Source organism: Epinephelus lanceolatus, chromosome 24 (genome assembly GCF_041903045.1).
Source record: "Epinephelus lanceolatus isolate andai-2023 chromosome 24, ASM4190304v1, whole genome shotgun sequence".
NCBI classification, from domain to species: domain Eukaryota; kingdom Metazoa; phylum Chordata; class Actinopteri; order Perciformes; family Serranidae; genus Epinephelus; species Epinephelus lanceolatus.
In genome coordinates, this window is record NC_135757.1 from 1,353,559 (window position 1) to 1,375,646 (window position 22,088).

The following is a 22,088-nucleotide window of genomic DNA, read 5'->3' on the forward strand; positions in this document are numbered from 1 at the left end:
CGGAACAGCTGAGTGGTTCGGGAAGGCGTTTCCTGTTACACACACACACACACACACACACACACACACTATTGGGAAAAAAACAAACGGTGAACTGTAAAACAACACAACACCACACTAAAACACAATAAATACAACACTGTAAAAAAAAACGCTGTAACAATTTAATACCTTTTAAGTTGAAACACTGTAAAAAATATTGTTCTTCACTGTTGAATAAAAGCACCAAACAACGTACTACACTACAAAAAATTACCAACTGTAGTAACTTTTACTTTTACAACAAATCAACAATACACTGTAAAAAATGTGTTACTCTAAAACCATACAACAATACACTGTGAGAGATATTCCTCTACACTGTAAAAAATATACACTGTATTTTAAGCAGTACAACACAAAACTGAAAAATATTGTTCTTCACTGCTGGGGAAAAAAAGTACGAACGATGGAGTAACCCTTCACTGTAAGAATGTACTATGTTTGTTTTCATGTTTGTTTATTGATTCACACGAGGGAATTTCTTCAAATGTGTTGAGCTCAACACACATAGGACATGTGAAATGGGTCACCCCAGGAAAGCTAAACAAGGCTTACAAGAGGGGGCCCACACATACATGAACAACAAACAGATACACAAAAGCAACGAACATGACTGACTTGTAGTTTGTCGTCTTAATATTTAGGGATTATTTGTTGCATGTAAACCGTGTCCTCTTTCACTAACTCCCTGTTCAGGATATCTTGTCATTCAAGTGGACTCTTATGTGACAAAAACAGGCTTGTACCATCTGCAAACAATACTTTATGTAGAACAGATGAAGAATTTACAAAATCATTAATATATAAGATAAAGAGGAGCGGCCCCAAAATAGAGCCCTGGGGGACCCCATATTTGATGGATTTACATAAAGATTTTTTTGACCATTAATGTGAACATATCGTTGTCTCCCATACATATGACTTTTGATCCAGCTAAGTGCAGCACCTCTGACACCATAGTGATGTAATGTGTCATTAATCTTTTCAACAAGATCAGTAACTGCCGTACAGTTTTTCCTAAAGCCATACTGTGATGGAGTAAGAACATTCACTTTGTCTACTACTCAGTTGATTGTATTCTACACTCTCAAAGACCTTTAAGACCTGGAGGAAACCCACGCTGACACGGGGAGAACATGTCAGAAACCCCCCAGAAACGGGACCATGTCCACTTCCAGCCAATCAAAAATCAATGAATGAGACAGAGTCGTAGGGTTCGTCACTGTTTATTGATTAAACTGACAGTTAATGAAGCAACTTCAGATCGTTTTCAGTTACACTTTATTTTGAAAGGGTCTGTGGTTAGAGGGGCAGCTTCCTGTCAACAGCTGTGTTACCATGGAAACGTCTTATTGATCGATCAAATTAACCTGATCAGTAGATTCTTTACAGTGTATAAATGATCAGTTAAAGCTTCTAATGATCGATCGATCAGCACCTGAATCTGTCTTTACAGATAGATATTGATCAGATGACTGGGTGTATTGATTAGGTGACTGGATGTATTGATCTTTGATCGACTGTTAGAGAAGCTGTTGTTACATGTTTCGGCCACAGGGCGGCTCTTCAGTGGACACACCACCACATGACTGCCGCTGAGGCCAGAAGACCAATCACAGACATCGATGCAGAGGAGGGGGCGGAGTTACACAGATCTGAGTTGCAGCACTTGAAGGTGAAACTGGAGACCTGGAAAAGATTGATATGGTTATTGATCAGTGATCAGGTGGAACGACTCGTCAACATGTTATCATCTCCACATATCTCTCCAGGACCACCTGAGTCCAATTGCACCTGAGTCCAGGTCCAGGACACTTCATGTGAGTCAAACACTTGTCTTCTCTAAGAAGTAAAGTTTATTTCTTTGGAAACAGGAGTTAAAGGTGCTGATCAATACAGTAGAATAAAGTAGAGTGGAATAAAGTCTATAGAATAATGTAGAGTTGAGGAGGCTATGGTAGAATAGAGTATAATAAAGTAAAGTAGCATAAATTAAAGTGGCCTTAGGTAAAGTAGAATAGCAGAATGGTGTGAAGTAGAATAAAGTACAGTAGAGTAGAATAAAATAAAGTAGAATAGAGTAGTGGTAAAGTAGAATGGTGTAAAACTGGAATAAAGTACAGTACAGTAGAGTAGAAGAAAGTAAAGTGGCATTAGGTAAAGTAGAATAAATTAGGGTAGAATGAAATAAAGTAGAATTAAGTGCAGTGAAGTAAAGCAGAATAAAGTACAGTAGGGTAGAATAAAATAAAGTAGACTAGAGTAGTGGTAAAGTAGAATGGTGTAAAACTGGAATAAAGTACAGTAGAGTAGAAGAAAGTAAAGTGGCATTAGGTAAAGTAGAATAAATTAGGGTAGAATGAAATAAAATAGAATTAAGTGCAGTGAAGTAAAGTAGAATAAAGTGCAGTAGAATTAAGTAAAGACGCATTAGGTAAAGTAGAATAAAGAAGAGTAGTGTAGAGTAGAATAAAGTAGAGTAGAATAAAGTAGCATTAGGTAAAGTGGAATAAAGTACGGAAGAATAAAAAGTAGAATAAAGTAATTTAAAGTAGAATAAAGTAGAGTACAATAATGTAGAATAAAGTAAAGTAGAATAAAGTAGAGTACAATAATGTAAAGTAGAATAAAGTAAAGTAGTGTAGAGTAGAATAAAGTATGGTAGAATAAAATAAAGTAGAATAACGTGATTTAAAGTAGAATAAAGTAGAGTAAAGTAGAATAAAGTAGAGTAGAATAATGTAAAGTAGAATAAAGTAGAGTAAAGTAGAATAAAGTAGAGTAGAATAATGTAAAGTAGAATAAAGTAGAGTAAAGTAGTGTAGAGTAGAATAAAGTATGGTAGAATGAAATAAAGTAGAATGACGTGATTTAAAGTAGAATAAAGTAGAGTCACCTGGGGGAACATTTGGGACAGTCGGCCGTACTCACAGTCTGAGTACTTCAGACACTGACGGTAAGTCATTCCACCTGCAGAACAACAGAGACAGTAGAACGTCAGTAGAACCCTGAAGCTCAGACTGTTTCAGATCTGATGGACTGATGTTTTCCTGTAAGTACGTTTTGTTGTCACTGTTTTAAGTCTGTTTTTTACTGTTTGCTAATGCTAATTAGCATTAGCATTTGCAAAGTTAACCATAGCCGTAAATGAACCATGCTAACCATGTTAACCAAGCTAGCAGCTAGCATTGGCGTTACTGCCACCCTCTCTTCCAAATATGGTCACTTCTGGTTTCAAACATCCAAGACGGTGATGCCGAAATGTCAAACTCCACTTCAAAATAAGAGACCAAAGTGTGACGTCGCTGTGGTCATTTTGTTTTTCTTTGCGGTCATTTCACGTGTCTTTGTTATCATTTTTGAAATGTTCTGCGTCATTTGGAATCCAGTCGTTTTGCATCTCTTTCAGTATGTTTCTTGTCTCTTTGTGGTTGGTTTTTGCATCCTTGTGGTCGTTTCATGAGAACTCTACGGGGGCTGAACTTTTATATCATTGACCTCATTGTTTTGGTCCCCTAAAAAGTCGTGCAGTGTTTGGTTGAACTAAAAGACCCTCTAAGCAGTCGGATGCTCACTTGTTCTGTAACTACATTTTGTTTTCACAGTCTGTTCTTCAGGAGCTAAAGTTAACATTAGCATGATCAAAGTTAACCATAGCTGTAAATGAGCCATGCTAACCAAGCTAGCGTAATCGCCACCCTCTCTTCCAAATATGGTCACTTATGGCTCCAAAAATCCAAGATGGTGACGCCCAAAATGCTGAACTCAGCTTCAAAATGGCAGTCCACAGACTAATGCGTGACGTCACAGTGTCTGCGTCCATTATCTACTTATTGATTTATTGAGACACGGCGTTCTGTGTTCTGGTGGTCGTGGTGCAGGTGTGCAGGTACCTCTCTCGGTGAGTGTGAGACAGGCGTCGTCATAGCTACACTCTCGTTGTTTGGTGCAGCTGGCTGTGTAGTCCTTACAGCTGTAACACCGGATGGCCGATCCTGAAACACACAACACATCAGCAGGGTCGTGAACCTCGGCCGTGTGTGGGACCTGATGGTCCGATGATACCATACTTCAGCCATCAGTAAACAGAGCTCCACCAGTTTATCTTTGATCTTTTATAAACACAAACTGCGACCTTTAATTATTTAGCCAGCGAGTTTTAAAATCAAAGATCAAGATTAAAATGAAAACTACAAATTATTTAATTTCTTAATTCATGTTTTTCTGGATCGATGAGATGAAACCAGTTCCAGAGCAAACTGTCACAGTTAAATCCAGAGAATCAAACGTACCCAGTCCGATCAGAGCGGAGCAGATCACCAGACAGATCCCCAGGGAGCGCTTCATCTTCACCTCGGCACGGCTTGCACACTCACCTGGACTCCCACAGTCCAACCCAGCACATTAATTCATGTGGAGACAAAACCAGTGAACAAATGTTTCGCTGACAGACCGGAGTGTGAGCAGCAGAGTGTGTACAGTGTGTACAGTGTGTACTCACCCAGCAGCAGCAGCAGCAGCAGCAGTGATACTGCACTTCAGCAGTACTTTTGTTGTTTGTTGTTGAGGAGAGGAGACAGCGAGTGGTGGCTCCGACTTTGACTGACAGCTGAGTGGAGCGGGAAGGCCACGCCCCCTGGGAGGAGCCTGTGGGTCTCAATAAGTGTCATTGTTTTCTGTTTTTATTCGACTGTTGTCATTTTTAATTTGAGAGGAAATAAAACACCATGAAAAACTGTGAAACACTGTGAATCTGGACCCCTCTGAGTCCTCTGCTCAGTTCAGTCCTGATTTATGTCTCTGTGGTTGTTTGTTTACTTTAGTTGGTGTTTGTGTCTCTTTGTAGCCGTTTTGTGTCTGTAGTTTTGCGTCTGTTTGTAGTTGTTTACATCTCTTTGTGGTCATTTTGTGTCTCTGTAGTCGTTTTGTGCCTGTTAATAGTTGTTTTGTGTTGTTTTGCGACTTTGTGGTTGTTTTGTGTCTCTTTGTAGTCATTTGTGTCTCTTTGTAGTTGTTTTGCGTTTCTTTGTAGTCATTTTGTCTCTTTGTAGTAATTTGTATCTTTTTGTAGTCGTTTGCGTATTTTTGTTGTTTGTCTCTTTTTAGTAGCTTTGCGTCTGTTTGTAGTTGTTTTGCGTCTCTTTGTAGTCGTTTTGTGCCTGTTAGTAGTTGTTTTGTGTTGTTTTGCGGCTTTGTGGTCATTTTGTGTCTCTGTGTAGCCGTTTTGTGTCTGTAGTTTTGCGTCTGTTTGTAGTTGTTTGCATCTCTTTGTGGTCATTTTGTGTCTCTTTGTAGTCGTTTTGTGCCTGTTAGTAGTTGTTTTGTGTTGTTTTGCGACTTTGTGGTCGTTTTGTGTCTCTGTGTAGTCATTTGTATCTCTTTGTAGTCATTTGTGTCTCTTTGTAGTTGTTTTGTGTTTCTTTGTAGTCGTTTTGTGTCTTTGTAGTCATTTGTATCTCTTTGTAGTCATTTGCGTATCTTTGTTGTTTGTCTCTTTTTATTAGCTTTGCGTCTCTTTGTAGTTGTTTTGTGTCTCTTTGTAGTCATTTGTATCTCTTTGTAGTCATTTGTGTCTCTTTGTAGTTGTTTTGCGTTTCTTTGTAGTCGTTTTGTGTCTCTTTGTAGTCATTTGTATCTCTTTGTAGTCATTTGCGTATCTTTGTTGTTTGTCTCTTTTTAGTAGCTTTGTGTCTCTTTGTAGTTGTTTTGCATCTCTTTGTAGTTGTTTGTTTCTGTGGTCGTTTGCATCTCTTTGTACTCACTTTGTGGTCATTTTGTATCTTTTTGTGGTTGTTTTGTGTCTCTTTGTAGTCGTTTTGTGTCTGTAGTTGTTTGCATCTCTTTGTGGTCGTTTTGTGTCTGTTTGTGGTTGTTTTGCGTCTCTTTGTCGTAGTTTGCGTATCTTTGTAATCGTTGGCATCTCTTTGTGGTCATTTTGTGGTCGTTTTGCGTCTCTTTGTAGTCGTTTTGTGTCTGTTTGTGGTTGTTGTGCGTCTCTGTGTTCGTTTAGTTTCTTTTGGGGGGTTGCTTTGCATCTCTTTGTAGTATTTTCTGTCTCTTTGTATGGAGCTTTATCCCTATCTTTATTCAAGAGAGTGGTAAATCGAGATAATAGAGAGCATTATTTATTGATTTCACGTTCAGATTTTATATTATTGTCCCTCAAACCCTGTCCTCGCACTCAAATAGCCTCTGCTTGCACTTGGATCTACTCTGTTTCTGCTCGCACTCAGATACCATGTTGTCGCTTGAATTTTTTTGTGTAACAACCCTGTCAAAATCCCCCAACCAACAGAACACCAGGTTTATGGTTGACCAATGAAATGATCCCTGCCTCCTTGCGGGCGCGCTCGCTTTAGTTTTAGAGCGTCCCGTCCGGACGGGTACTCTTTAACCGGGTTCATCCACTCCCACCCTCCAGGGCTTTATTAAATCCATATTTGTCATCACTTTACGTGTGTGTGTCTTCATGCTGTGGTTGTTTTGTGTCTCTTGGTCGTCATCTGTGGTCTTGTTTACTTTGGTGGTTGTTTTTCATGGCCTTTGGTCATTTCGCATCACGTTGTCGTTGCCTTCTGTCTCTGCGGTTTTTTCTTTGAGTCTTGTTGCAGTCGTGTGCATCCTCTAGCGTCTCTGTGTATCTGAGTCTGGAACCTTTCGCTCTGTAGCTTTGACTGAATGTCTGAACTCTTCCTGGAAGGGCTGTGATGAGACGTGCGTCGATATTCGTGTTCCCCTCAGACTGACCTTCAGTAACTGCACTGACTTTATATTCAGCGCCACCATCAGGTCGACATGCTAACGTGTCCAGCGCTGTGGTGTACGACCCGCAGGCCTGATGACACTCAGTGTTTACTGAGAGTGGGAGCGTGGCCTCACCTCGCTGATGATGCGATGATGTGATGATGGTGGTGGATGAGAGGCGCTGTGTTGGAGCATTTATCTCAGTGCAGCAGAATAAAGCGTCAGTGTTTTGTCCTGGAACGACCCAGAGACAAAGAGCGCTCACACACAAACAATCGGCCTCAGTCTGCAGAGAGACAAAGAGCAGAGGAGATACAAGACACAGACGGCAGCTCCAAACACAGCGGCTGCATTCAAACGCCGTCATCACACCACGCTCATTAACTATTCATTTCAAGTCGCCGCTCACTCCACTTCCTTCACACACCATCTTCATCTCACACACAGAAAATACATGAAACCAAATCATCATGGACTCAATATGGAAACAAACATCAGCTGTCTGAGGTCACAGAGGTCAAAGGTCACTCACTTAATAATGACATATATTTAAACTTTAACTGGCTTCAACATGAATATTTAAATATTCTTATTTAAGCTGTTTCCATGATGTCCTATTTTTCTTTAACCAGTGAAATCATCATCATCATCATCATCATCAGACCACCCTCATTAAATATTCATTCATATCAGACCTTGAGTCCACGTCTTTTTCTTCAACCAGTGAAATGTAAAATTTCAAAGCTGGTTTACGTCATACAGTGAAGTCATTTAGTGACTCTCAGTATCTCTTTGTTGTTGTTTTGTGTCTCTTTGAGGTTGTTTTGTGTCTGTGGTTGTTTTGTGTCTCTTTGAGGTTGTTTTGTGTCTCTTTGTGGTTGTTTTGTGTTTCTTTGAGGTTGTTTTCTGTCTCTTTGTGGTTGTTTTCTGTCTCTTTGAGGTTGTTTTGTGTCTCTTTGAGGTTGTTTTCTGTCTCTTTGTGGTTGTTTTCTGTCTCTTTGAGGTTGTTTTGTGTCTCTTTGTGGTTGTTTTCCATCTCTTTGAGGTTGTTTTGTGTCTCTTTGTAGTTGTTCTGTGTCTCTTTGTGGTTGTTTTCCGTCTCTTTGAGGTTGTTTTGTATCTCTTTGTGGTTACCTTGTGTTTCGTTGTGGTTGTTTTGTGTCTCTTGTTGACGGCTTATGTCTCTGTGGTCCTACAGTGTACCTTTGAGGTTGTTTTGTGTCTCTTTGCGGTTGTTTTGTGTCTCTTTAAAGGTTTTTTTATGTCTCTGAGTTTTTTTGTCTCTTTGTGGTTGTTTTGTGTCTCTTTGAGGTTGTTTTGTGTCTCGTGGTTGTTTTCTGTCTCTTTGAGGTTATTTTGTGTCTCTTTGTGGTTGTTTTCTGTCTCTAAAGGTTTTTTATGTCTCTTTGAGGTTTTTTTGTGTCTCTTTGAGGTTGTTCTGTGTCTCTTTGTGGTTGTTTTGTTTCTCTTGTTGACGGCTTATGTCTCTGTGGTCCTACAGTGTCTCTTTGTGGTTGTTTTGTGTCTCTTTGAGGTTGTTTTGTGTCTCATGGTTGTTTTCTGTCTCTTTGAGGTTATTTTGTGTCTCTTTGTGGTTGTTTTCTGTCTCTTTAAAGGTTTTTTATGTCTCTTTGAGGTTTTTTTGTGTCTCTTTGAGGTTGTTTTGTGTCTCTTTGTGGTTGTTTTGTTTCTCTTGTTGACGGCTTATGTCTCTGTGGTCCTACAGTGTACCTTTGAGGTTGTTTTGTGTATATTTGCGTAAACGTATCTAGGTTTAAACAACATAAATACTGGAACACAAAACAAAATAATGTGTTAAATATGTTTTGTAGAATAAATATGGAAATAACATCAGTTGTCTGAGGTCACAGAGGTCAAAGGTCACTCAGACAATAATAACATATTTAACTTGTTTCATTGTGAATATTTAATACTAACAACATTTTCAGGGCTCAAAATATGATTCGTGTAAACGGTTTCCCTGAGGTCGTCTTTTTGTTCCCAGTGAAATGTTAATCTAAATATTTCTTCAGCTTGCTGATGTCATGCAGTGAAGTAGTGACTCTACTTATCTTTATTTGATCACTGTGATCTTTATTAATTAATGTCTCTTGCTAACAGCCTCCACACGTTGGAAATATTATTATTATTGTTATTATTATTGAAAGCTCCACACTGTCTCTTTTTTTCTTTAATAACTGGATGTTTAATTTTAATTTCACGACATTTAAAGTGAGGGCAGAGGTGATAAAGCTGCTCTCAGAGGAAAGCCGAGTTCAGCCGGTGATGTCGAAACTGTGCCGGCAGCTGATTGGTCTACAGACAGCAGGTGAGCGGTGCTGACAGGTGAGAAGCCTGAAGCCTTCATTCATAATTCAGCAGCTTGACTTTGTGTCTCTGACAGAGGAAACTCCGACAGGCTGAGGGTGAGTTCAAAGTCTCACAACAACAACACAAACACACATTTATTTATTTGTTTATTGATTGATTATTGATTAATGATGATGTCATTATTTGTCCTGGCGTTACCTTGTGATTTCAGACTGAAACTCGTCATGGATCTGGACAGCATCGGTAAACTCTTCTTCTCCTGTGTTTGTCTTTCTGTATCTGTCTGACATCCTGTTGTTGTTTTTGTTGTTGGTCTGTTGTTTCCTTTATGTTTTACTTGATGTTTATTTGTTTCAGAGGGACTGAATGAAATCCGCCCGTCCATCTACAGAGTGGCCATGAAGCTCCTGTCTCTGCAGAGACTCTGTCACCGTCAGTTATTTGTGGTGTTATTCTACACAAACTACTTTGTTTACCTGTTTGTTTACATGTTTCCAGTTTGGTGGTGCCTGTTTGACACATCATGTGTTTGTTTGTTTATTAAATGTGTTTGTGTGTTTATATTTGTTCATTGTTTCATCTGTGTTTTTATGTTTATGCGTTTGTTTATGTGTTTATTTGTTGATGTTGTTTCTTTGTGTTTATGGTGTTTGTGTTTATTTGTGTTTGTTGATATATGTGTTTATTAATTTGTTGTTTCTTTGTGTTTGTTTTTTTACATTTTTTATGTTTTTATTTGTCAATGTTGTTTGTGTGTATATGTTTGTTTACTTGTTTGTGTGTTTATTTGTTCATGTTTCTGTGTTTGTTTATATGGTTATTTGTTGTTTAGGTATTTATGGGTTTGTTAATGTTTGTTTACGTGTTATTTGTGTTTATGTTGCTTGTTTGTGTTTGTTTTTTTGTTTATGGTTTGTTTATTTCTTGTTCTTGTTTCTTTGTGTTTCTTTATGTTTGATTGTGTGTTTATTGTTTATGTTACTATGTTTCCAGTGGACGTGGTGACCGTTCGACACATCACGGCAGCCCTCCACTCACAGCAGGAAGTGGAGCTGAACCGGCAGGAAGTGACCCAGACTCTGGACAGGATGTTCCACAGTGTGTCACAGGACGTTCCGGGTCATGTGACGGTGGCGGCTCCAGAGGAGACGTGCAGTCTGATGTTCAAACTCAACGACCGGTCAGAGTTTTACACGCACACCTAAACTTGTGTTTATGTTTATTATTTAATGTTATATGTTTATTTCTGTTTGTTTATATGTTTATAAGAGTAAACATGTGTTTGTGTTTCAGGACTCAGTCTGGTTTCATATCAGCGGTGTCTCTTCAAACATCTCTCATCGCTCTGTCAGCTGAAACTCTGTTGGGAAAATACAGAGGTGAGGCTGTCTCCTTCAAAATAAAACACACAGGTCATGGTCACTGTAGTTAGGAACAGTGTTTCCTTCAGAATAAGAGCGTGTGGTTGTGTGTGTGCAGCTGTGGTCCGTGTTGCCGGGGACGGTTCAGGATCTGTCAGCAGGTCTGGAGTCAGGTCTGTGCTGCAGGACCTCAGCCAGGTAAACACAGTACACACTACATTTCCCAGCATGCCCCTCTCCTCCTCTGTCTCACTAACACCTGTGTGGTCAGGTCCCTGCGGCGGTGCAGGAGGAGGGAGTGTTTGGTGAAGTGGAGGCGGCAGTGAGGTCGTGTTTTAACGGGGTGAGTACACAGATTGGCTGCAGGTGATGGGTGGACGTCGTGGCGACACACTGACCACCTGCGCGTGCCTACAGGTGCTGACGCCAAAGGCCACTGAAGAACACGTGTTGGCGTGGCTGCAGAATGAGCCACGCCTGTTGCTATGGTTACCCACTTTGTATCGCCTGTCCGTCAGTCAGAGTGTCAGTCACACTGTCCGCTGCCACACCTGCAAGACCCTGCCCATCACGGGACTCAGGTGAGCCGACAGCGTCCAATCAGAACGTCACAAAGTAATTCCGTTAAACCAGTGGTGTCATATATCAGAGTGTGTTCAGGTATCGCTGCATGAAGTGTGTGAACGTCCACCTGTGTCAGAGCTGCTTCCTGACGGACAGACAAACGAGGAAACACAAGACTTACCACCCAGTGCTTGAGTTCTGCACACAGGTATGAACACACAGGTGACATCATACAGATGACATCACACAGGTGACATCACACAGGCACAGAGAGGTTCTCCGAGATCTCGTCGTTAATCTTGAGTTTGTCCGTCAGCCCACCTGGAAGGAGTCTCTTTCCTCGTTAGTGCACAGCGCTCGACACGCCCTGTTGCCACGGCAATACACTCAGAGAGAGGTCGACAGGAGGAGGGTCCTGATGTGGGCGGAGCCAGGTCAGACTCAGGACAGGTGAGGCAGGTGGGGGTCAGACATCAATACTTGTTAAAGATTGTCTTTAAGTAATTAGAGTTTTTGTTTCTCAGTGCTCCGCCCCCCTCTGACGCCTCAACACGACTGGCTGCCTCAGCCGTCAGTCACGGTCAGGCGCGACCTCCTACCTGCTCGTTTTCATCCAAAGCTCTGCAGACTGACGAGGAGACACCGACTCAGGAGGTGACTAGCTCAGTGTGGGCTGATGTTAGACTGTTGGTTTTATAATGATAATAATAACGTGTTGTTGTTGATGTTGTTGTTGATGACCAGCTGAAGGCGTCTGCTCTGCTCACTGAGGTCAGAAACCTGCAGAGAGACAAATGGTAAGACACCAGTATGAAACCATCTCAGACTGGTCTGCAGTCACTTCATCTTCTTCTTCTTCTTCTTCTTCAGGCTGATGGAGCAGCAGCTGCAGGCGTGGAGGCTCACCGTCCAATCAGAGCAGAGCATCCTGGAGGACAGGTGCTCCGAGATGGAGGTTACCATGGAAACACTGAGAGAACACAACCTCCGTCTGCAGAGCACGCTCACACAGGTAAATACACACAGGTAACAGCATGGAGGTAAAGGAGCTGTTAGCCTGGAGGTAAAGGAGTTGTTAGCCTGGAGGTAAAGGAGTTGTTAGCCTGGAGGTAAAGGAGCTGTTAGCCTGGAGGTGAAGGAGCTGTTAGCCTGGAGGTAAAGGAGCTGTTAGCCTGGAGGTAAAGGAGCTGTTAGCCTGGAGGTGAAGGAGTTGTTAGCCTGGAGGTAAAGGAGCTGTTAGCCTGGAGGTAAAGGAGTTGTTAGCCTGGAGGTAAAGGAGTTGTTAGCCTGGAGGTAAAGGAGCTGTTAGCCTGGAGGTAAAGGAGTTGTTAGCCTGGAGGTAAAGGAGTTGTTAGCCTGGAGGTAAAGGAGCTGTTAGCCTGGAGGTAAAGGAGTTGTTAGCCTGGAGGTAAAGGAGCTGTTAGCCTGGAGGTGAAGGAGTTGTTAGCCTGGAGGTAAAGGAGTTGTTAGCCTGGAGGTAAAGGAGCTGTTAGCCTGGAGGTGAAGGAGTTGTTAGCCTGGAGGTAAAGGAGTTGTTAGCCTGGAGGTGAAGGAGTTGTTAGCCTGGAGGTAAAGGAGTTGTTAGCCTGGAGGTGAAGGAGTTGTTAGCCTGGAGGTGAAGGAGTTGTTAGCCTGGAGGTAAAGGAGCTGTTAGCCTGGAGGTAAAGGAGTTGTTAGCCTGGAGGTAAAGGAGCTGTTAGCCTGGAGGTAAAGGAGTTGTTAGCCTGGAGGTAAAGGAGCTGTTAGCCTGGAGGTAAAGGAGTTGTTAGCCTGGAGGTAAAGGAGCTGTTAGCCTGGAGGTGAAGGAGCTGTTAGCCTGGAGGTAAAGGAGTTGTTAGCCTGGAGGTAAAGGAGTTGTTAGCCTGGAGGTAAAGGAGCTGTTAGCCTGGAGGTGAAGGAGTTGTTAGCCTGGAGGTAAAGGAGCTGTTAGCCTGGAGGTAAAGGAGTTGTTAGCCTGGAGGTAAAGGAGTTGTTAGCCTGGAGGTAAAGGAGCTGTTAGCCTGGAGGTAAAGGAGTTGTTAGCCTGGAGGTAAAGGAGTTGTTAGCCTGGAGGTAAAGGAGCTGTTAGCCTGGAGGTAAAGGAGTTGTTAGCCTGGAGGTAAAGGAGTTGTTAGCCTGGAGGTAAAGGAGCTGTTAGCCTGGAGGTAAAGGAGTTGTTAGCCTGGAGGTAAAGGAGTTGTTAGCCTGGAGGTGAAGGAGCTGTTAGCCTGGAGGTGAAGGAGCTGTTAGCCTGGAGGTGAAGGAGCTGTTAGCCTGGAGGTGAAGGAGCTGTTAGCCTGGAGGTAAAGGAGCTGTAAACAACATCTCCTCTGCTGGAAAAGGTACAACAATAAACTTCTTCTCTTCAGTCTCGCCTGTTTCAGCTCCGCTCTGCTCATGGCAACATTTTAACACTGCGATTTCATGATGTTGGTCCTTCTTCAGGCTCTGAACAAGATGGAGGCCCAGGAACGCACGGACAACCCGCCACAGAGCCTTGACCAGGAGAACATGGAGAACACGGAGAGAGCAAACTTTACACCAACTTCTGACACAGAGATAAACACAGAAGAGGAAGACGAAGTGCTGCTGAAGACTGAAGACGAGTGGAGCGAAGAACTACAAACTCCATCCCCCACAATTCACCAGGACACACTTCTGACACATGACACCAACTGTGAGGAAGAAGAGGAGGAGTCCGCAGGTGGCTGGTTTCTCTGTCATCCTTTAGTACAACAGGACAGAGCGGAGGAGGCGGAGCCACAGGAGGAGGACACCGGTCTGTCTGAAGAGGAAGAGGAGGCTTGTGGGATGTGTAGTCCAGAGGAGCTACTGCAGGAGACTGTAGAGAGACTGAAGACTGTGATGGAGACAGACAGATGGAGACAGAGACAGACAGGTGAGTCAGTGTTGAATTTAAATGATGATGTAATGTTCCCATGTGTCTCTCCTCTCTTCGGCTCCGCTACAACGCTAACAGTGTGCAACACTAGCTAACTAAGAAATGGAGTCCGTTTACGTCCACAAACGACCACTTAAACACAGAATCCACACAGAGATGGACCTTCACTTAGCTCCCTGTAGCAACTCGAATTCAGCGGGAGCAGGACGAGAGTGCTGGGGCTCTGATCTCGGACCGAATCCCCACCGGATCAGCAAACATTTTGTTGCTGCTGTAACATTGTCGTTAGACCCTGCTGTGAATCCTGGGGTTGTGGCTGGCTGAATTTTACTTGCCACAATGGCTAAGATCGGAGCTACTGCTCGCTCTCCTCCCAGAGAAATAGTGACCTAACGCTGGAGAGTGTGGCAGAGAGTCCATGGGGTGTGCTAGCTAGCTAAAGATAAACCATAAATCCATCAATTTGGGTGCCACCCAATGCTGAAAAGAAATCCTAACACTGTGAAACATTTCTAACATTGTGGTTTTAGCTTGCTAATGTTAGCTAACGTTAACTTGTTTGTAACACGGACAAATTCCTAGCTAGCTAATGCTAGCAAAATACTGTCCTGAGAGATTAACGTCAGGGGTCTCATTTATAAAACAGCGTAGGATCCATACTAAAAAAAGGACAAAAACCAAAACACTTTCGACAATCAGGCTTCCACCTCACTATCTGCATCACCAATTTACTGTCTCCAAAATATTCGTAATGGGTCAAAGTCAAAGTTTCTCCCATCAAGTCTGTTTTTATAGATCACAACTGTTGCGTGGGAAGTGGTGTACGCCTCTTTCGGGCCTTGTTTAATGTATACGCAATGTTTAAAAATGAGACTCCAGGAGCTAATCTGGCTGGTAAATTAGCTAGCTTGCCATTTTCACATTACTTTAAGTAGCAACCGACATCAGGTCACTGCAGCGCACCTCACTTACAGCTAGCTGGCTAACCGTAGCTTGCTTGATTGGTAACAATATTGCTACCAAAATACTATGTCTGATGGCTAGCTTGCCAAATTACATTTTCAGTTAACGTTAGGAAGCAACTAACACTAGATCCATATGGTGTAGCTAAATAAGTTAGCTAGTTAACTCGGCTTGCTTGCTAATAATATTGCTAGCAAAATACTAACTTAGTGGACATGTTTTTCGACTAGCTTGTCAAATTACTTAATCAGTTAACGTTATAAAATGACCAACAGATCAATACAGTGTAGCTTAGTTACATCTAGCTGGCTAACTTGGCTTGCTCACTAACAATATGGCTAGCATAATACTATGAGTGGATATGTCCGTTGGCTAGCATATCAAATTACTTTATCACCTAATGTTACGATGTAACCAACACCAGATTAATATAGCATAGCTAGCTTAAAGCTAGCTTGCAAACTAAAAAAGCTGATTTACTGATTTCTTTGTTTAAATAACTTATGTTCATTTTGATTCATGTTTTTAAATTTCCTGTCTTCAGGTGAGAGCAAGAGGGAGGAGCTTCTGGAGGCTGCAGACCAGGTGGGAGACTCGATACACCACCTGGTGGACGCTGTCAGAACTGACACACACTGACAACTTTGTGTTCAGGTTACAAAAAGCTGTTTATTGTTGATATATAAATAAAGACGAGTGTAAAGGTAGAAAAGATCAAAGGACAGCACCTTAAGAAAAGGTTTAGTGTCACAAACTGCCAACATTATCATAAAATAATTTCATCAAACTCTAGTTTCATTTTCTATTTGTGTGCACAGGTTTTTTGTATGTTTAAATAATTTCTACTTTTCTGTGATTTCATGAAAAAATAAAATAAAAAAATAAAACTTATGAATAAGGTTTTAAAAACAGGTTCATTTGTATTTTTCTGCACACAGATGTAAAATGATCTTTGATATTGATCAGATGATTTTATTCTAATATCGACATCAAGTCAAGTCCAGCAGCCTCGTTTATAAACCCACAGTCACGGTTGTGGATCGTCTGACGTCCGACCTCTGAGTGATGAGTAAAGGCATCGTTCTGTAGTTTACAAACGAGGCTGATACCTGAACAGGTATCCTGCTACCTTCGTCCCCGCTCACAGCCCCTCCCCCTCCGGGCCCTCCCCCGGCGGGGTGAGGGGGGGTGAGGCGGGTCTGTGGAGCTGGGGACTCCCCTGCTGGGTCCCGCCCGGCGCAGGCCTTCTCTCCTGGGCTGGGGGGGCGTGGCCTGAGCCTTGGTTCTTCTTTTGGAGGGTGGGGGGCGTGTCCTGTCCCTCTTCCCTCCCCTCCCCCGCTCTGACCTGCTTGGAGGTGGAGGGGGCGGGTCTTGAGAAATCCTGCCCCGCCTCCCGGCTGCATCCTGTTTGTCAGTTTGTGCTGAGTCCCTACTGAGCGTGCTCAGCAGGAAACTGGCGTGGCTGTAGGGTGAGTCTGATGACCTCTGACCTTTGACCCTGGAGGACCCCGCGGCCCCCTCCCCCAGTGGCCTGTCAGCGTTCAGATCTGGACTCAGACTCCTGAACAGCTGACGGACACAAGGCGGGGGTGGGCTGGAGGTGGAACCCCGTCGCCACAGGAAGCCTTTGGGCAGGTTTTTTAGGATGCGGTTGCTGCTGGTGTCGTAGAACCTCACAGGAAGTTGTTTGTATTTGACCTTTAACCCCTGCAGGTCCAGCGGACGCCTCTTCTTCCTGCAGCGTTTGGGGGTGGAGCCTGGTGAAGGTGTGTAGGTGGGGGCGGGGCCTGAGGGGGAGCAGAGCAGATAGACCAGAGAGGTGCGAGGCTGCAGAGGTGTAACGATGTTCGAGTACGACGGAGGGAGACAGCGCCACACCTCAGGAGTCCTTTCTGCTGCTTCCTGATTGGCTACAGGGACACTGGTGGGCGGGGCCTCTGCGGCTGGTTGACGGATAGCAGGAACAACCAATTGGACTGTCTGAGTGCTGTGACTGACTTTGACCACCTGAAGAAACAAAGGCGATGACGGATGATGATATCACAACAACAAAAACTGACTGAAAACTGTCCGCCGGTCTCACCTGACACCTGGACGCCACTCTGAAGGCCCGCCTCTTCCTCTTCCTCCTGACGTATGCTGAGTCATCATCATGGTCCAACAGAGGCAGGACATCAGTGTCTGGCTCCTCCTCCTTGGACTCATCACAGCTCTTCTTGTTTTGGCTCCTCCTCCCGTACCTGGTGGCGATGACATCAGCAGAAACACAAAAGTTTGGTCACTTTAAAAGTAACAACTCTACCAGTGACAGTACAGGTGAGTCTGTGTCACACCTGGCCAGAGACTCGGTGTCAAAGTAGCAGATGAATCTCCCCCGTCTGAACTGTCGCACCAGTTTGTCCACCTTCTCCTCGTCCTCTTGTTCAATCTGGGTCCAGGTCTTCCCCCTGAAGGATTCTGGGATGTGTCGCGGGGCCGGTAGGACCTCCTCTATCGGTAGAGTCCAGATGCCCTGCTCCTGTCTGGCCCCACCCCTTGCTTGCCGATCGCTGTGAAGGGCGGACTCAAGCTGGTAGGAGTACATCTGGTCCTCCAGGTCCACCTGAACGTCCATCAGATGGCTCAGGTCCTGCTCCTCCACCTGGCTCAATGTTTGTCCTCGCTGTGAAACCAAGAGAAAGGTAAAATTACCACCTTGCACACAGTGACCCTGCCACCAAAGTCTAATCAGTTCATTCTTGACTCCAAGTGGACATTTGTGCCAATTTAGAAGAAATTCCATGTTTATGAGTTCTGCGTTTATGATAATGGGATGGATGAGGTCACACTGGTCTTGACCTTTGAACCACCAAGTTCTAAACAGTTTATACTTGAGTCAATGTGGACGTTTATGCCAAATTTGAGGAAACTCCTTCAAGGCCTTCTTGAGAAAATGCATTTATGAAATCGATAGCAAGATCACAGTGACCTTGACCTTTGATCACTAAAGTCTAATCCATTCATCGCTGAGTAAAGAGGAGGATGTTTGTGCCAAAATCTGAATGTTCTTGAAATGCCGCTTTCACAAGGTCAGCGCGGACGGACGGCCCAAAATAATAATGTCTACAGCCTCGACTGTTGCCAGTGTAGAGGCTTAATCTGTGACTGAGGTGTGTCACCAACTCCACCCTCCTCCAGCCAGAACACAGGTACCTGGGCAGGTGAGTCCCAGTTGTCACTCTGCGTTTCCATGGAAGCAGGGAGGCTGAAGTGGAAGCTGTCTGTTTCCTCCTGCTGGCAGGGAGGGGAACTGAAGCCATGGCAACATCTCTGGATAACCTGACGGTCAACAAAAACAGAAACGTACCATTAAGGTTGGGGGACCAGCTGAAGATAAAGGACTGACTGTGACAGACTGACAGACTGACGGACCTCCTCGATGGTCTGATCCACAGAGTCGCTGTGGTCCGAGGAGAACGCCTCCTCTTTTAGAGCCTCCCTCCTCTCCTTCTGCCAGCTCAGCCAGGGTCTCAGCTGTGAGGGGGGTCGCAGTCCAGGGCCTGGACCCTGACCAGGGCCTGGACTGGGGACAGAATCTGGGCAGGGCCTCAGCTGTGTGGCGGGCCGGGGACCAGGACCAGCACCTTGACTAGGGCTGGGTTCTAAGCAGGGCCTCAACTGCATAGGGAGCCGGGGACCAGGATGTGGACTGGGACCAGGGCCTAGACCAGGGCCTGCACTTGGGCCAGAATCTGAGCAAGGCCTCAGCTGTTTAGGGAGCCAGGAACCAGGACCTGGACTAGGGCCGGGTTCTGGGCATGGAATCAGCTGTGTGTGGGGCCGGGGACCAGGACTTGGGCCAGGGCCTGGACCGGGAACAGGGCTTGGGTAAGGACTGGGGCCCAGACTGGGACCAGGTTGTGGGCTGGGCCTCAGCTGTGTGGGGGGCTGGGGACTGAGACTGGGACCTGGACTGGAGTCTAGACAAGGACTGGGTTCTGGGCAGGGCCTCACCTGTGTGTGAGCCCGGGGACCAGGACTTGGGCCGGTGTCTGGACCAGGGTATGGACTGGGACCTGGGCTTGTGTCTGGACTTGAGCCTAGGCAGGGGCTGGGTTCTGGGCAGGGCCTTAGCTGTGAGGGGGGTAGGTGACTGGGGCTTCGGCTGGGGCCTGGACGGGGGCCTGGACCGGGGCCAGGGTCTGGGCAGGGCCTCAGCTCTGTGGGAGATCGCTGACCAGGATCTGGACCTCGGTGTGACGGTAAGGAGGTGGAGGAGTCGCTGGTTTTCCTTCTGTCCGTCTTCCTGTGAGCCTTCCTGTGGACAGAGGGCAGGGCCTGAGACTGTGGGGGCGGGGTCTGTAGGTGCGATGACTGTGTGTACCCTGTGGGAGCTGCTCCTCCTTCTTCCTGCTCTCTGATTGGTGCAGACAGCCTGTCTTCCTTCTGACTGGCCTGCTGGCAGGAGGCGTCGTCAGAGCTGGGCAGCTGCTCACGGGTGCCCTTCGATCGGCTGTCATCATCAGAGAAACAGAGATCATCAAGCTCCTCCCTCGGCAACAGAGGGGCGGAGACTGACGGGAGGTCGGCGTGAGACGGCCTGATGGAGACACAAACATGAACAAATCAAACATACACAGAGACAGGTGTGTTTGTTCCAGTCACCTGGGGTCGTTGTAGTGATGCAGGTGTTTGTTTCAGTCATCTGGGGTCGTTGCAGCAATGCAGGTGTGTTTGTTTCAGTCACCTGGGGTCGTTGTAGTGATGCAGGTGTGTTTGTTTCAGTCACCTGGGGTCGTCGTAGTGATGCAGGTGTGTTTGTTTCAGTCACCTGGGGTCGTTGCAGCAATGCAGGTGTGTTTGTTTCAGTCACCTGGGGTCGTCATAGTGATGCAGGTGTGTTTGTTTTAGTTACCTGGGGTTGTTGTAGCAATGCAGGTGTGTTTGTTTCAGTCACCTGGGGTCGTTGCAGCGATGCAGGTGTGTTTGTTTCAGTCACCTGGGGTCATTGTAGCGATGCAGGTGTTTGTTTTAGTCACCTGGGGTCATTGTAGCAATGCAGGTGTGTTTGTTTCAGTCACCTGGGGTCATTGTAGCGATGCAGGTGTGTTTATTTTAGTCACCTGGGGTCATTGTAGCAATGCAGGTGTGTTTGTTTTAGTCACCTGGGGTCACTGTAGCAATGCAGGTGTGTTTGATTTAGTCACCTGGGGTCGTTGTAGCGGTGCGGATGGTGCTGCAGGACGTCCTGCAGGAAACGCTCCAGCAGGGTTAGTTTGGTTCTGCTGCTGCTGGCGGAGGTGACGGTACTTGAGCCTCGGGAGGACGCCCGGACAGAATCCAGGTGTCTGAGACTGGACAGGTGCTGAGAGAGGAGACGCATGACATTGTTAACAAGTCTTAACTTCTGAGTGGACAGCTCAGGTCACACGACTGCAGCTCAGGTGTACCTGTTCCAGGTTGCTGTAGAGGACTCTGCAGTATCCACAGTAACCCTGTCTGCTGGGCTGACACCTGGACGGACCCGGCTGAGACTCCGCCCACATCCTGTCAGACAGAGGGAGGGGGAAAATATCCGTCAATCATGCATTCATTCAGACTGAGAGAAAACTGAACTGAGTTTGGTGAGGGGATGAATCTGGACTTCCCATACAGGTGGACTCACCTGCTGGTAGACTCCGCCTTTCTCTGGTCACCTGACAGACACACACACACACAGCACAGTGAGTGTAGTTAATGAAGTATAAAACATTAAACCATCAGAGTGTGTGTTTGTTTTTACCTTCATCTGAAGGGTGTGACATCCTGCTGCTGACTGGAGATCTGAAACACATTTACTATCTTTAATAATTTATAACTTCAATATTTAGCAACATTAATTATGTTAATGATGTCTCACCTGGAGGCAGTGCAGTCAGTGAGTTATCCATCCAATCAGAGCGCTCCATGCTGTAACCAACGGTAACCAGGTGAGAGTTTCAGGTGGAGACTCCATGAGCCTGGAGACAGGTGCTGTTTTGTTTATTCTTTCATTCACAACATTAAAGTTATTTATCATTTATAACATTTGTAAAATTAATTAAACAGCTTTGATTTTTTTTTTAACTAACTTTGTATTTAATTTTATTTTAAATTCTGTTTTTATAACTTATTTTTTAGAACTGTTTTCTGTTTTTGTTTTTTATTTAAAATTTAATTGTAACTGTTTTTTCATTATTAATATTTGTAACTGTTTTGTTATTATTATTTTATTTATTTTAATTTAACCGTAACCGGACTATAATGACAAAGATCATTCATTTACTTGTATCTGTGACGTGGTCCAATCAGAGCACAGCTTTCACCCCGCTCTGCCCGGCTGACGCTCCAACTCGCGCTCTGATTGGCTGACTGTGTGAAGCTAACTAGCCGCGGCGCTACCAGCTCGGTGTTTAAAGCCCGGTTCGTTAAACTCGGGTTTAACACCGGGTCGAACCGGGGCTCCCGGTAACCATGGTGACGCTGCCTGCGGTGACGTGTCTCCTCCGTTACGGCTGCTGTTAGCGTTAGCAGCCGGCTAGCTGTTAGCATGCTGAGAAAGCTGAGCTACGGAGAAGCTGATTGGCTAGTTCGGGCAACCGATGCCGAACAATCGATAATCGATAGGTTTGTTTACCTGTAGCTGTTTGTTGTTGTTCTGTTGTTTACTTTCGCGCAGACTGAAGTGTTCTTCCTCCGCGCGCTGCTCCACAGCTCTGTTTAGTTTCCGGTCTGATTCTTCTTCTGCTGTTGCTCGATCCCCGGAAGAGTCTGAGACACTTCAGCAGAACAGCGCCCAACGGCCACACCCGGAACTGCACCCTGTTTATAAGGTGCTATGATCGATCCATCCATCAGTTTAAACCACACTCTGATTATTGATTATAGATCAGTTTATCAATTATGTTATTGTCAGAATTAAGCCTAGAAGTTTTACCTTTTAATCCCTAGATTTATTTATTTTCTTCAATTCTAAACAAGTTAAAAATAGGGAACAAAAATCACCATAAAATGTCCCCAGTTGAATACATACATGAACATTTCTTTTAATTGCAGCTTTTCCAACATTTTATTTTTCAATTAAAAAAAATAAAATAAAATAAAGTATTATCTAATTAAATGTGCTTTGTATACATTTCTAGAACAGAAATCTGAACTTAAGTGCATTTGATGTTTTTTTCCCCTCCAAATCTTAAAAACAAAAA

The 22,088-nt window shown here is 44.6% G+C and overlaps 3 protein-coding genes across 4 annotated transcripts; 1 reads left to right on the top strand and 2 right to left on the bottom strand.

The window, feature by feature from the left end:
• Positions 1-1,252: 1,252 nt before the first annotated feature.
• LOC117249994 (CD59 glycoprotein-like) lies at positions 1,253-4,689 on the bottom strand. Its single transcript, XM_033615929.2, has 5 exons — positions 4,544-4,689; positions 4,335-4,418; positions 3,936-4,037; positions 2,939-3,012; positions 1,253-1,731 (listed from the first exon to the last, which is right to left on the bottom strand). Exons 2-5 carry the CDS (start codon positions 4,387-4,389, stop codon positions 1,609-1,611), a joined length of 354 nt encoding a protein of 117 aa, XP_033471820.1. The 5' UTR covers positions 4,390-4,418; positions 4,544-4,689; the 3' UTR covers positions 1,253-1,608.
• A 146-nt stretch (positions 4,690-4,835) lies between these two features.
• On the top strand, positions 4,836-16,218 carry dytn (dystrotelin). Of its 2 annotated transcripts, XM_033615884.2 has the most exons (15): positions 4,836-9,212; positions 9,329-9,360; positions 9,475-9,549; positions 10,111-10,297; positions 10,411-10,496; positions 10,597-10,676; positions 10,750-10,821; positions 10,896-11,059; positions 11,139-11,250; positions 11,359-11,492; positions 11,567-11,696; positions 11,787-11,839; positions 11,913-12,054; positions 13,467-13,920; positions 15,431-16,218. In XM_033615884.2, exons 2-15 carry the CDS (start codon positions 9,342-9,344, stop codon positions 15,523-15,525), a joined length of 1,803 nt encoding a protein of 600 aa, XP_033471775.2. In that variant the 5' UTR covers positions 4,836-9,212; positions 9,329-9,341; the 3' UTR covers positions 15,526-16,218. The 2 variants fall into 2 exon arrangements, with proteins under 2 accessions (XP_033471775.2, XP_033471774.2); XM_033615883.2 differs by having other exon boundaries at positions 4,836-9,360.
• Positions 15,536-21,681, bottom strand: zdbf2 (zinc finger, DBF-type containing 2). Its single transcript, XM_033615848.2, has 11 exons — positions 21,521-21,681; positions 20,765-20,864; positions 20,648-20,688; positions 20,531-20,561; positions 20,316-20,412; positions 20,073-20,230; positions 18,298-19,465; positions 18,079-18,204; positions 17,220-17,548; positions 16,970-17,126; positions 15,536-16,893 (listed from the first exon to the last, which is right to left on the bottom strand). The coding sequence occupies exons 3-11, from the start codon at positions 20,667-20,669 to the stop codon at positions 16,012-16,014; spliced, it is 2,970 nt and encodes a 989-aa protein (XP_033471739.1). The 5' UTR covers positions 20,670-20,688; positions 20,765-20,864; positions 21,521-21,681; the 3' UTR covers positions 15,536-16,011.
• Positions 21,682-22,088: the final 407 nt, after the last annotated feature.

Coding starts and splice junctions, on each gene's coding strand:
- LOC117249994 (XM_033615929.2), bottom strand. CDS start 4,389: ATGAAGCGCTCCCTGGGGATCTGTCTGGTGATCTGCTCCGCTCTGATC. Junction 3,013..3,935: donor TCTCACACTCACCGAGAGAG/GTACCTGCACAC, acceptor GTTGTTCTGCAG/GTGGAATGACTTACCGTCAG. Junction 1,732..2,938: donor TGTCCCAAATGTTCCCCCAG/GTGACTCTACTT, acceptor AATCTTTTCCAG/GTCTCCAGTTTCACCTTCAA.
- dytn (XM_033615883.2), top strand. CDS start 9,285: ATGATGATGTCATTATTTGTCCTGGCGTTACCTTGTGATTTCAGACTG. Junction 9,550..10,110: donor TCTGCAGAGACTCTGTCACC/GTCAGTTATTTG, acceptor CTATGTTTCCAG/TGGACGTGGTGACCGTTCGA. Junction 11,060..11,138: donor CTGCCCATCACGGGACTCAG/GTGAGCCGACAG, acceptor GAGTGTGTTCAG/GTATCGCTGCATGAAGTGTG.
- zdbf2 (XM_033615848.2), bottom strand. CDS start 20,669: ATGTCACACCCTTCAGATGAAG. Junction 20,562..20,647: donor GTCACACCCTTCAGATGAAG/GTAAAAACAAAC, acceptor TGTGTCTGTCAG/GTGACCAGAGAAAGGCGGAG. Junction 19,466..20,072: donor CACCGCTACAACGACCCCAG/GTGACTAAATCA, acceptor TGTCTCCATCAG/GCCGTCTCACGCCGACCTCC.